Source organism: Antechinus flavipes, chromosome 1, assembly GCF_016432865.1.
Source record: "Antechinus flavipes isolate AdamAnt ecotype Samford, QLD, Australia chromosome 1, AdamAnt_v2, whole genome shotgun sequence".
NCBI classification, from domain to species: Eukaryota; Metazoa; Chordata; class Mammalia; order Dasyuromorphia; family Dasyuridae; genus Antechinus; species Antechinus flavipes.
In genome coordinates this window covers 705,648,528-705,662,658 of record NC_067398.1, presented here as the reverse complement: position 1 = coordinate 705,662,658, position 14,131 = coordinate 705,648,528, and the positions used below count along the sequence as shown (strand labels likewise).

The 14,131-nt window shown below is 43.0% G+C and overlaps 1 protein-coding gene across 8 annotated transcripts in view; it reads left to right on the top strand.

Moving 5' to 3' along the window:
* CIT (citron rho-interacting serine/threonine kinase) overlaps positions 1-7,609 on the top strand; it is a 149,546-nt gene extending 141,937 nt beyond the window's left edge. For 6 of the 8 annotated variants that reach the window (XM_051972908.1, XM_051972909.1, XM_051972903.1 and 3 more), the window contains 7 exons: positions 436-544; positions 667-795; positions 1,216-1,296; positions 1,865-1,943; positions 2,300-2,482; positions 4,900-5,203; positions 6,155-7,609. In XM_051972908.1, the coding sequence (XP_051828868.1) occupies positions 436-544; positions 667-795; positions 1,216-1,296; positions 1,865-1,943; positions 2,300-2,482; positions 4,900-5,203; positions 6,155-6,178 (909 nt within the window). In that variant the 3' untranslated portion in view covers positions 6,179-7,609. The remainder of the gene's footprint in view (positions 1-435; positions 545-666; positions 796-1,215; positions 1,297-1,864; positions 1,944-2,299; positions 2,483-4,899; positions 5,204-6,154) is intronic. The other 2 variants (XM_051972904.1, XM_051972907.1) reach the window with 1 other exon arrangement.
* Positions 7,610-14,131: the final 6,522 nt, after the last annotated feature.

The window sequence follows — 14,131 nt, the reverse complement described above, 5'->3', positions numbered from 1 at the left end:
TGTGTCCTGCTGCTTGTTCTGCCTGCTGGCCTCCTTCTCTGTCTTGGAAGTTAGTTTGTACTCAGGCCAGAAAAGCAGTCAGGGCAGACCTGAAGTAAAAAACGATCTTTCAGAGGCTTCTTATTCTCTGTTCTGTGAAAACTATGTGTGACCTTTTCGTTAGAGCTCATCGCAAAACACAGATTTCAGGGACAACCTTGCTTTCAACATTGTTGTTTTCCTAGTCTGGAGTTTGGGGGAATAATGGAATAAATATGATTAGGCAGAAGGATTTGGGAGTTGGGCATGCCTGTGGGTCTTTGGGTCTGCAAAAGCTGTCAGATGACTTTAAATGTTTAAGGCTAAGACTGAGAAATGGAACGCTTTGTTTTAATGGTTGCTTACCATTAACTCTGTAATTTGTAATTAGTTTTCTTTTCTTTCCTCTTTCTGTAGGAAATAGAAACTTCTGAGCCCTGTAGTTGTATTCATTTCACTAATTATAGTATCATCATTGGGACAAACAAATTCTATGAAATTGAAATGAAGCAGTACACGTTGGAGGGTAAGACCAGCCTTTTCTTGTAGGATAACTTTAGGATTGTCAAAGATCGTTTCTGGCTCTTCATGTTTGCTTACAACTGGTGTGGAAATAATGCTCTTATTGCTTTTCTTCCCTTTTTACAGAATTTCTGGATAAGAATGACCACTCCTTGGCGCCTGCGGTATTTGCTTCTTCCTCCAACAGCTTCCCTGTCACTATTGTCCAGGTGAATAACGCGAGCCAGAGAGAAGAGTATCTGCTCTGTTTCCATGGTAAGTCATCTCGGTATTGCTCGCTCATCTTTTAGGGGTTGCTCTGCAGTATCCCCTTGCTCTATCTGTTGTTTAATGTTGGCTTCTGATGGTAGGTGTATAGTAGGATTTTACAGTAAGGAGTTTTAATTAAATTTTCTCCAGACATAATACTTTCTTCCCTGCTTCTCTTTATACTAACTGTGACTCCTTTCCTTCTTTCCATTTGTACTTGTGAGGTTGCCTCCTGAAGGCCACTTCTGTAACTTGTATGAGATATTCCCAAAGAACTTTTTGGTCTGCCTGCTGTTAGATCCTGCTGAAACTGCCCAACTATTCTCTGGTTTGGTTTTTTAAAAAATCTTTGAAAGTGATCTCCATTTTCCTAGCCTCTCAGTTAGGCTTGCACGTGAATAACCCTGGCTTTTCGACTCCTTGCAGAATTTGGTGTATTTGTGGATTCTTATGGAAGAAGAAGCCGCACAGATGATCTGAGGTGGAGCCGCTTGCCTTTGGCCTTTGGTAAGTGGGGTGTGGTGGTGACCGTGATCAGGAATGGATTCTGGCAGGAACTTTCTCTGACTCAGCCTGAATATTTGGGCAATCCTTGGAAGCTGAGAAATAGGTCTTATAAGTCATATTGGAGAAGTCAGCGTAAATGAAAATGGCCATTCTTCTTGGGTCTTCTTGGGTCTTGAATCACCCAGAATTAGATCCAAAGACTGAACTGAGTCATGATGCTAGCATGGGGACTGGATAGTCTGTGTAGGGTTTGAGAAGTTTTTGTGCCAGGGGAAAAAAACATTTTCCATGGATTCTTCACCACACATGTTTTTTAGCCAGTTCTTTTCAGTGTCATTCCTGTATGTTAATCCTGTGCTCCAGAAAGAGTTGGGTCTAGATCTGGAAGTAAGATCCAAGAGGGAAAATGAGTAAAGCCACATTTATCCTTGCTTTCCATACCTACTCTTCTTGTTGCTCCTTGTGGAGCACTAGAAAATAGTGCCTGAGTGTCTGTATAGCCGGTTTTGATTGAATCTGTACTAATACGACTTCTTTATGATTGTCTCTTCTCCATGATGATGACCAGCCTACAGAGAGCCCTATCTGTTTGTAACACACTTCAACTCTCTTGAAGTGATTGAGATTCAGGCACGTTCTTCTTTGGGGTAAGTATTCCCAAGGTCTTTTTTTTTTTTTGAAAGAACATGACTTTTACTGTTTTACTTTTTTGTTGGAGAGGCACTTGGGATTAAGTGACTGGTCCAAGGTCACACAACTAATAAGTGTTAAATGTTCAAGGCTGGATTTGAACTCTGGTTCTCCTGACTCCAGGACTGGTACTCTATCCCCTTTGCTATCTAGTTGCCCCTCTCCCAAAGTCTTCATGAAACCAATTGCTACAGGGTGGGGTATATGTATATGTAAATGTGTGCACAAGCATACACACACACACACACACACACACACAGTTTAAAGTTAAATAAAAATGCAGTCTAGTAACCAGAAACCTTTCATTGCTCAGAACTCCTGCACGGGCTCACTTAGAAATTCCAAATCCTCGTTATTTGGGACCAGCAATTTCATCAGGAGCGATTTACTTGGCATCTTCTTATCAGGACAAATTAAGAGTCATCTGCTGCAAAGGAAACCTGGTTAAGGAGTCTGGGAGTGAGCACCCCCCCAGAGGGGCTTCCACCTCCCGCAGGTACGGCATTCATGGACTGACAATTGTCTGGGCATGTTTCTTGTGTGTGTTGGCCCCTGTTAAAGACACTGAGTTTTACACATGAGAGTATTACACAAGTACAGACTTTCTGAAATTTAGGTGGGTTTGTTTCTCTCTGAATCAGCTGGCGATCTTACTGAAATATGGGTAGTATTGAAGTCCAGGCTTCAGGGTTACTTTCTTTTTACTCAGCTACTCCCTGGCCAGCTGTTGATGATTTAAATGTTATAAATCAGTAGAATGCTAGCTGATCCAAGGTTCTCCATTAGGAATCTTCTTGATAAAAACGAATCTTTAACTTCAAGAAAAATGGGCTCTATATCCTGCAGAAAGGTGTAGCTGAAGTAACATTTCTCTCAAACACAAAACTTTAATGAAAACTAGGGGGAAATGTTTTTGGACCGTTTGTAAACAATCAGTGAAATTTGCCCAGTGAAAATGCTTGATAGACCAGTTTTTCCTAGAAAGTAGACCTAAGGGATAGCTTTCCATTATGTCATTTTACATAAACAGTCGTGAAGGAAGCAGTTCCATTCTGGCATAAATGCTTGTCTTCCATCTTTGGTCTCCATTAGTAGCCAGTAAACTATTATGTATGTATAACTTCACATTTCTCCCACAGAGTCCAGACATTTATCTCTTGGTTGAACAGACTAAGTCAGTGATCCCTGCAGTTAAATCACATCAGTCAAACCTCCATTATGTCCTGTCACTTTCAGAGAGGTCGATAGCAAACAATTTTAGAAAGAAAAAGACACCTGAGAACTAAGTACTGGTACCTCCAGATCCTGGAGCTAAGAAAAGGGAAAATCATTTCCTTAAAATATTGATAAAAAAACAAATAAAAACATTCAAATGCTGTTTTCTGGTTCCTGCCATTGGCAGTGCCCTTCCTGGAGGATTCCAAGCTCTGAGCGGATCCATATCATAGTCATAGGAGCAACATTCAGTGAGTCAGAGCTCTTGATGGACAGTTTCTATGTACAACAAACTCTTGAGGAAGCGGCCCTATGAACTAAAGATGTACACATTTGTTAGCTGGTTCTTCTTGAATCAGAGATTTGGGCAAGTTTGGGGCTTATTCATTTAACAGCTTTCTTTCCCAGGGCAGGAGTAATGCAACAGGGGTATGGGGGACAGTAACAGATTCCAAGGCCAGCAGACCACTGATCTGGGTTATGACTTGTAGACTTCTTTTGTCCCCAGGTTTAATCCAGTAGGGAGTTAACTTTCCGTTCCCCAAGCTGCATGTCTTTTAATACTGTTTGTCAGCTGAACTGAGGTGAAGCCTCAGTGTCTTGTGAATCCAGATCTTGCTTCACAGTCAGTTCTTTCCGGCCTGAGGGTGTGGAAGTCATGTCCTCTTGCACTAAGGCGGGAATGGCCAGAGGGATGTTTCATACCAAGTTTTAGCCTGCTGGCCATGACTTGCAAAAGTCTTTTTTTTTAAATTAAAAAAGTTATTGATACTTCTCTTTTTATATGACCTATATTTCTCAATATAGTCTTCTCTCCAGAGAATAATCCTTTATATAACAGAATAAAAAAAGTGAAGAGAAAACAGATCTGAGAGACCAGCCAGCATATCCGCCGAGTCTGGTACCCCCGCACGCACACATCCCCAGCTCTGCAGAGAAGGAGGCTGCTGCACTCCCTCCTTTCTTCTGGTCCGGCTGGGTTATTTTAGTGGCACAGTGTCCACTGTTTACATCCCTGTGCTCGTGGTGTGCTCTGTTTTTCTGGCTTGTTCTCCTTCAGTTTACATAAGTTGTCCAGGGCTGCTCTATTTTCATCAGACACAGCCGTCACTTTACAGTATAGTCATATTCCATGACAATCAGCAACCGCACTTTGTTAGCCACTCAGTTAAAGAGGATCAAGTTTTTTTTTTGTTCTTTTCTAATACACACTTATTACAACTTAATTGCAAAGGGATTTTTTCATCATTTACCTCCTAGGGCGTGTGCCTGACAGCAGGGTCTTGCTCCCCGCTTCCTAGCTCCACTAGCAGTGTGTTAGGGTGCCCCCAATTCCCCGTCTCTAGCCCTTTGTTCTCTTTTGCTAGTTTGTTCAGCGTGAGTTGTCTTGCTGGGCCAATCTTTCCCATGGTTACTAATAATTTGCAGCTCCTCTTTTGAGAACTGTTTGTTCCTGTCCTCTCACTACCCATTGAGGAGTGTCTTTTGGTCTCCTAAAAGATGCCTTTTCATGCTCTCTGCGGGAATCCTGGGGGATGTGTCCTATGAGGAGGCTAGATTGGGAAGGAACAGGGACCCGGTGGGTGCTGGTCGCCACCGCCTTTTTTTCCCTTTGTAGCCTGGATTCAGTCTCTTGTGAGGGGGTGATCGGAATTGAATTGGAAATGTGTTGTTCTCTCCCTTGTTTTTGAATGCCAGCAGTCCTAACAAGAGAGGCCCCCCCACCTACAATGAGCACATCACCAAACGTGTGGCCTCCAGCCCAGCACCGCCTGAAGGCCCCAGCCATCCACGGGAACCCAGCACACCCCACCGCTATCGAGAGGGCAGAACTGAGCTGCGTAGGGATAAGTCCCCTGGCCGGCCTCTTGAGAGAGAGAAGTCTCCGGGGCGGATGCTGAGCACCAGGAGGGAGAGGTCTCCTGGGAGACTCTTTGATGAAAGCAGCAGGGGTCGATTGCCTGTTGGAGCTGTGAGGACGCCACTGTCCCAAGTCAACAAGGTCAGTCAGGGTTATGTGGGGCGATCTCAGAAGGGAGGCCGGGGGTGGGGGTGGGCGAGTTGGATCAGTGAGAGTCTTTCTTCCCATGCAGCAGCATTGCTCAAGCTCTACCTTCCTTAGAATGATTCAGACTCTGTGATAATATGGGTGAAGAATGGGCAAAAACCGGCCTTTGTGCTCTGTTTAAGGAGTGTCTCCTCCTGTGCAAATTAAACATATACCAAGTTATGTGGGGCAATGTTTAACCTGCTTTAGAGAACAAACCAATTTTCCATATTTGTTTGTTAATGATTGATCTGGGGCTTAGTTTCTTCATCTTTAAAATGAGAGGATTGAATTAAATGACCCTTTAAGTTTCTCTACAGTTCCATGTCCTGTGTTTTCTTCCACGTTCATTGAAGTGGGTCCATGGAGGACCTGCTGTTACTAAAACTTTGAGTCCAGGCATGTGCTTGAGTGTATTCCTGAGGCCACATGTAGCCTCAGGACCTGTAACTTCATAGGACTGGATGCATCTTCCACCAAGTCTGGGAAGCCGGGCATAGGCACTAGGGCTAGCACCTAAGGTTCACTCACAAGTCTGTCCAGGCTGCAAGCTCTCCTTGTCCAGCTTCATGCCTTCACTCTTCTTGCTTTTCTATCGACCTTTCTCTGAGGGCAGCGACAGGGGAAGTAGGGTGGGCTGGGATGGGGGAAATTTGTCCTTTGAAATTGTTAAAGAGAGAAGAAAAGTTACAAATCTGGTTGAGGAAAAGATTGAAATGAATATTTAAAATACCTCACGCCAGCCAATTTAAGGATTGCTGTTGCCCCACAGCTTGGAAGCAAAATTGGCTGCACTCTGAAGAGGCAAAATCAGCCTCTAGGAGTGCTCGCTGATGGTATTGCTGCCTGTCATGTGATGTTTTACAAAAGCACAGCTTGAATCCACCTTCATTGCTTTTTTGCCAGGTCTGGGACCAGTCTTCGGTGTAGTTCTCAGCCAGAAATATACAAAAAACAAGATTTGACTCCTCCTCTTCAGCTGCAGGACAAGCTCCACCAGGGCTCTGAGCGGGAGCCCGGGGCCTTTTTGAGCCTCCACTCCTCAGCAGAGACAATGGAGGAAGCCCAGTTGAGGCCGGGGGTGCCGGCCAGCTGTCCGTGGTCTCTTCCCCACCCCCTCCTGGGCCATCCCTGCACTTTGTACAACGGCTACTCTTTCAAGCTCTTCATAAACTTTTGTAGAAAGGACAAGGAGGATGTGGACCCTGTTTGGGCAATGGGCACGATTGGAACTCTGATTTACTAGCTGCTTCCATCATAAGTTAAAAAAAGACACGGAATCCTTGAGATGTGAACTTGCTTTTGAAGTGACAAGTGCAGTTTGACTACAGCCTTGGGTCTTTACAGTAGAACCCACAGCCCCATCTGTTTGCTTTCCTTCTGTTGGCAGCCATCCTTAGCCCTGGCCCTGATCAGGCCTACTCATTGCCTCCTCCTCCTCCTCCTCTGACCAGCTCAGAATGTCCCCATGTCTGTGGGCTTCCCCCCAAGAGCAGGACTCTAGACCCAGGAGCCTCGTGGAGCTTTGAGCAGCGTCGTCTTGGGACCGCCGGCCCTGCTTTCACGTGGCTCTGGCCAGACATGCATGTGGTCGACTTGCTCTGAGCTCAGCATCCACGGGGCGGCCAGGAGCCTCCGTCCAGGCCCCCTGCATGCTGCTGCACCATCAGCCTGGCTCATCTCTTGGTTGCTACGCTAAGTATCCTATCATCATTCCCATGTAAGCAAGCCAATTAAGACCTTTTGATGACTTGCCAACTTACTGGCCGTGACTGAGCTGCAGTCTGTGGCACTGGGGGGGAAAACGCTATAAGCCTTATTATTCTGATGAGAGAAGGATTTCAGCAAATCACCGCCTAGAAAACTTGAATGTGACCCCCTTGTGTGTGTCCCCTCTGTGTGCCCCTCTGCCCACTCCTTATGAACTGGCACTCTTCCCAGGGCCCGTGACCATGCTGAGGCTGCGCTCCTCAGGTGCACTGTGGTTCCGTCCTGTTTTCTTCTTGCCTGCTAGTTAAGAGGCTGAGCTCCCCGCCAGCCTCATTTTGGGCTTCTCTGGCTCAGCTGGGACTTTAAATTGGCCTCTGCTAACAGGCACAGGGAGGACCATCGAGGCCAGCCCGGTGTGAGTTGTGAACTGGTTTCAGCCATAGTCAAGAGCAAAACTAGCTGCTCAGTCTTGGTATCCAGTGCAGCTTAATCTCCATTTGGACCCTTGGCCCATATCCTCTGGTCCTCCCTCTGTCTCCTCCCTCGGGCTCATTTGTTTCAGATTTCTGGGAAACTCATCATCATCTGGACCTTGGGCAAATGTAGGGACTGGTGTGGTTTTTGTGTTGTCAGAAGTTTTGGGTTCTGTTTGTTATTTTCTTTTGTTTGTTGTTTTCTTTTTGTTGTTTTGGTGTGTGTGTGTGTGTGTTGTGTGTGTGTGTGTGTGTGTGTGTGTGTGTAATATTTTAATTCCCCACTGAGAACAGAAGATTTGACTGAAAATTTGCTGAAGTTTTTGCCTCTTGGTCCACAAGTATTTTGAAAGGTCACTGAAATTGGTCTTTCAGTCTTTGCATTTCATTTAGATCTCCATGAGAAATGGGCTTCTCAAGTCCTAAAAAATGTATATCTTGTGTCTCATTTGTGAAATGCTTCCTCCTACAGGAATAGCTCAAAAGACTGTACATATTTACAAGAAACTTTATATTCGTAAAAAAACAAACAAACAAACAACAAAGGAAATTGAATTGGTTTCTACTTTTTTATTGTAAAAGGTGCATTTTTCAACACTTAACTTTTGATTTTAGTGGTGGTGGTTGTGAATGGCCATCAGGTCAGAGGGTAGAAGCTCTCTGTAAGACCACCAGTATCCCAGAAAGAAATATCGTCACATGAAATTGCAATTAGATACTCCTAAGTTTATTAAGATTCTAGGTATCCAAAAGTGCAGCTTTTTCTTCATTACTTTTTTATTCTTGACAAGGAAAGGAATAAAAGGTATAAATTCAGGATCTACTCTGAAAGAAATGGACTTTGTTGTTGAACAATAAATAATCAGATAAAGCAATTACTTGAAGCAGTTTGATTTGGTGAAATGACTTCTTCCTTCCCAAGTCTCCTCTCCCCCTTGTTAGGAGTCAGTTGATTGTGTGGTGTCTACTTGGGAAATGTGCTCCTCCTCCAAGGATCTAGTTGGAGTCAGTGGGGTTGCTGATATAAGACATCAATGTCCTGGTGGGGATCCCATTCACAAGGTTGTAGATCTAGAACAGGAAGGCACGTCAGAGGTCTCCTGCTGTAACTCCTCACCTTCCAGGGGAAGGGGCTATCAAAGTCATATATACAGAAGGCCACAGAGCCCGGTCTGTGGGCACCAATTCCAATTCAACATTCTTTGATAGGATCACCCGTGGCTTGACTCTGGGCATCTCCTCTGGCTATCCCCTATACCCAGAATGCTTTTCCTCTTTTACACTGATGCTGACCTTCTGGGCTTCCTTTAAGTCCGAGCAAAAATCTCTTCTACAGGAAGCCTTTCACAACTCCTCTTTTATTCTAGGACCTTCTCTCTGCTAATTATCTCATATTCATGCCATACATAGTTCATATTATATATATGTTTGCTTTCTGTCTCCCCCATTATATCCAGTCACCTCCAAGACAAGGGAATGACTGACTGGCTCAGAGCTTGGTATTAGCTGATAATATCCTAGGAAATGAAAGTGGGTAGCTTCATATTAAAATGCATATACTGTAATTAAAAATTTATTTGCATAGTCATAATCTCTATTACAATGGCATCTCTTTGATATTTTGTTTATTTTTATTGTGAACAGGTTTTGAGACATACATATAAATCTACAACGAGGTTCTGTAGGATCTTTCCAAAATTAGGGCTTTCATTCTTTTTCCCAGAGATGCTAATTAGTGTAGAATTCAAATTTGGGGTTAAACTGTACCCCTCCCTCATTGGTTGAGATGGAAATCACTATGTCTATCTCACAAAAAGGCCTGTTCTTGAGTTCCTAGTGACCTCTTTCCTAGCCTCTCCACTTCAATGTTGGCTTTCAGCTTTTTGGAGGTGGGTCTCCTTACAGGTATCTGGCAGGTACACTTTCACTTTTCTGGTCCATTCTCCAAAAACACAGTTGTCTCCTGTTCAAAAATCTGAAGTTGCTCCCTATTGTTGCTGGGAAATCATTTCCTTTTGCAAAAAGTTAGACGTATCACCTTTTCTATGATCACAACTCTAGGTTAATGTTAAGTCAGTTCAGACATAACTTCCATATTAAAACTGGACCGGAAATGTCGAGTTTTAGAGAGTTTTTGTTTTGAAAGAGACACTAATTTAAAAGAGCTGAAAGGGTGTTATGTTCCAACCAAGGAGTCTTGAATAGGCCCTGATGGAGAAAGTGTTTGCACAGATCTAAGGCTTGAGTGCTTGGAGTTGTGCCCCATCACTGATGGAACATGGCAGTTAAGCAGATCTAGGGACAAATGTCTCTCTGATCATTTTTGTTTGGCTTGTGAAAGGGGAACCACAGACAGAGATTCCAGGGCTAAGGACCTCAGAGCCTGGATTCAGAAATGTCCTTCCCCACCCATTTGAATGAGTGCTTTGTTTCCTTCAGAAGAGTGAAGAGAAATAGAACTCTGATGTTATAGTTTTACTTGATTCTGTCAATGATTAATATGATTCTGTTTGTTCTGCAGGCTCTTTTATGGAACAGGGGGGAAGTCGTGATACAAACAACTAAGAAAAATGACATACTTCTTTATTTACTGCTCATTTACCATGTGAGCATGAAGGGCAGCTAGGTGTCCTGGTGGATAGAGGGCCGGACCTAAAGTTTGGCTCTTTCCAGACTCCATATTCTATTCCTACAGTCACCCAAATGTCTCACCCACACACTCTTTTCTCTCTTCCATCTCTGAAGGATCCCTAGCTTCATTCCGTGCTTTGTAAAACCTGGTGACTGATCTCCCCTGAAGTTGTGATTAGTTAATGGCTTCCTGAGATTGTCTTGCCTTACATTTATTTCTCTGCATACAGGATGTATCCTCCCAGAAAAATGTAAGCTCCTTGAAGGCAGGGATTTTTTCCTTTTTGTCTTTTGTTCCTTGGTGTCTAGCACCTAACAGATACTTGCTTGGGGAACTGAATTTTCTATGGAATTAAGCTATTTTGCTTCTGACTTCTGTTGGGAAAAAAATAGAAGAGAGACGGACTTGAGAGAATTAAAAAAAGGAAATTGTGAAGGTGATTTGGATGGATCTCTTTAGACTGATGAAGAAAGCCTGAGACTGAATTAATGAGCAGAAATTTGGAAAATCCCAGAGAACTTAAGAAAAATGTAAAGAACAATGGCTTGATCAGAAGTAAGGAAATAAGGATTGAAAAGTAAAAACCCAAAGAGAGGGATTCAAAGAAAAGGCAGTTGGCAAGACAAGTAGTGAGAGAAGGGAAAGGACCATAGCTCCAGAGCTGTAAGGGGACACCTTGGAAATCGTTATTAATAATAATAATAATCAATAGCTAACGTTTATATAGGATGCAGCTAGATGGTTTGGTGAATAGAGGGCTGGGCCTGGAGTCAGGGAGACTCAGCTTCCTAAGTTCAAATCTGGCCTCAGTTTCCTCATCTGTAAAATGAACTGGAGAAGAAAATGGCAGTATCTCTGCCAAGAAAACCCCAGAGGGTTACAAAGGATATGACTAATCATCAACTATGAACATTTATATAGCATTTACTATGTTCCAAGTACTGTGCTAAGTGTTTCATAAAATATTTCACCACCCTAGGGAGTGGGTACCCATTTTTCAGAGGAGAAAACCAAGGCAGATAGAATTTGAGTGAGTAAGGTTGGTGTCTTGTATTGACCTTGACTTCCCCCTGACTCCAGGTCCAGCATGTTGTCCATTGTGCTACCAGCATAGATAAAAAGTACTGAGTGACAGAACCAGCTTTTGGACTTGGGTCTTTCACACACGTTTCAAGTATGGGGTGGCTGCCAAGTTCTTAACAGAAACTAAAAACCCGTTTCAGGGTCCTAATGAGGTGCTGGAAAAATGAGACTGAGAATCTCAGTGGGCATGGAAGGCAGGGACAGAGTGATGGGTGCATTTCTGCACTGCCAAGGGATGCTCCTTCCAGTATGATCTCCTTCCAAGAAGAGAAAGCAGGGGGGCTTTAGCCATGGTATACCATGCTCCAAGTTATCAGGGTAAATTGTGTGTGTGTGTGTGTGTGTGTGAAGGATTTCAGTGGGGGAAATAAAAGGGAGTGGGGGACAATGGGACCTAAAGTGGCAGAAAGAAAGCTCGGCCTTTATTGAGGGTCAGTCAGCCAATAAGCGCTTATTAAGCAGCCTCCTAAATGCCAGGTTCTCTGCTGACGCTTGAAAATACAAAACCAAATTAAAACAAAGTCCCTGCCCTCAAAGAGCTTATTCTAACTAGGGAACATGACACTAAAAAGCAGCTTCCCAGAAGGGGAAAGTATTTTGGAAAGTCCAGATGAGTCCCAAACAGTGCTGTTGGGAAAGGGGAGGAAGCTGTATGGAGCCGCCTCTGAACTCTGGTCTTGCTGACAAATCCAACACGCCGTCTTATTGCATCCCCCAGGAATGGGGATGGATTGGAAAGGCAGAATGGATGTGACCGATGGGGGAATTTGGTGTCAGCATTTTGCTTTTGCTTTGGTTTATATTCAGTTGGAGGGAAAGGAAGGAGAGAGAGTGCTTGCTAATCAGAAAAAAAAGTGGCATTAAGTTGAAAAAAGATGAATCTACCCTTAAAAAATGCTTCACTGAATAGTTTGTATTTCTTGCTCCAACCCTAGCTTGGGGGCAAATGCTATTGAGTCAAATAGACTGAACAGTTTAGTGGCTTCTCCCACCCAGGAGCTGGAAAGCCAGGGGCTCCTCTTCATGAAGAGAAGCAGAACAAACTATGGGAAATGAATGTAAAGAGATAGTACTACATTGAAAGGAATGATGAAAAGGATGGTTTCAGAGAAAGCTGAGATAACAGGGCCTGGGCAGAATTAGAACACTGTCCACAATGACAACACGGGACAACTGGGTGGCTCAGTAGATAGAGCTCTGGGCACGAGTTCAAATCTGGTCTTGGACATTTCCCATATGTGTGACCCATGGTAAGTCACTTCGACCTGTTTGCTAAATGAAGGAAATGGCAAACCCATTCAGTATCTTTGCCCCCAAAAATGCCAAACAGGGCACTCAAAGAGCCAAACAACAATAGCAACTTTGTAAAGACAATGTTGAAAGGCAAAAGAATGCTGATCAGTGTATTGACCAACCAAGGATTCCAGATGACTAATATTCCATCAAGCTCCTACTGAGAAGTGATAGCCTTAAGGTCCAGAACTTTGGAACCAAACCAGCATGTTAATTTGATTCTCTTGAATATGCATATAAGGAGTTTAATTTTTTTCTTTTTTTTTCCCCCTCTGAGGAAGTTACAAGGAAGAGAAAATAAATGCTTGTTAATCGAAAATAAAACTTAAAAATAAACCTATGGGCATGAAGAGGTAGTTTTCAGAGGAACAAAATCAAAGTTATCGATAGGCGTATGAAGAAGAGCTCTAAATCACCTTTGATTAGAAAAATACAAACCAAAACGACTCTGAGATCCCACCTTATAGCTATCAGATTGGCTAATATGACAAAAAGGGAAAATGGTAACATTGGAAAGGATGTGGAAAAATTGGGACACTAATGCACTGTTGGTACAGTTGTGAAATGACCCATCTGTTCTGGGAAACAATTTGGAACTATGCCCAAAAGGTATCCCCTTTGATCTGGCAATACTATTACTAAATCTGCATCCCAAAGAGATCATAAAAAAGGGGAAAGGACCTGTATATGCAAAAATATTGGTAGTAGTCCTTTTTGTGGTGGCAAAATACTGGAATTTGATGAGATGCCCATCAATTGGGGAATGACTGAACAAGCTGTGGTATATGGATTTAATATAAAACATGACAAACAGGCAGATTTCAGAAAAACCTGGACTTTCACAAACTAATGCAAAACAAAATGAGCGGAAAACCTGGTACACAGTATCAGCAACATTGTGTGATGACCAACTGTCAATGACTGGGCTCTTCTCAGCAACACAATGATCCAAGACAAGTACAAAGGATTCAAAAAGGAAAATCCTATCCACTCCAGATAAAGAATTGATAGATTCTAAATGCAGATCAAGGTTTACTTTCTCCTACCCCCAATTTTATTCTTTTGTGTGTGCGTGTTTTTTCTTTTCATCTGTTTTTCTTTCACAAATGTGACTAATATGGAGACATGTTTTCCCTATAGCACATATATAACCTATATCAATTTGCCTTTCATTTTAGGAAAAATTTGGAACTCGGAATCTTGTAAAATTGAATGCTAAAAATGACCGTGACATTGGGAAAAATGTTATTGAAAGAAAAAAAAAACTGGAGGCAGCTAGGTGGCGCAGTAGATAGAGCACCAGCCCTGAAGTCAGGAGGACCTGAGTTCAAATTCGATCTCAGACACTTAACACTTTCTAGCTGTGAGACCCTGGGTCAGTTACAACTCCAATTGCCTCAGCAAAACAAACAAAATATCACCTAGGAATGATTTGAGGGTACTGAGGAAAGTTAAGGACAACACAAAGGATTTTTGTTTTTGTTTTTTTCTGGGGGGAAAAAAACCGACAGAACAAAATCATTCTTTAAGCAGTGGATGAGTCAGTGATAATGAGCAATAGAGGAGAAATGTTCAAATCAAATTTGTTTGGTTTTCTCTAATGAGGAGAATGATCTTTGCATTGGATATGACAGGAAAAAAAAGTGGCAAATAGGTAGTTGCTACCCGGGATAAGCAGCCAGCTATGCTGAG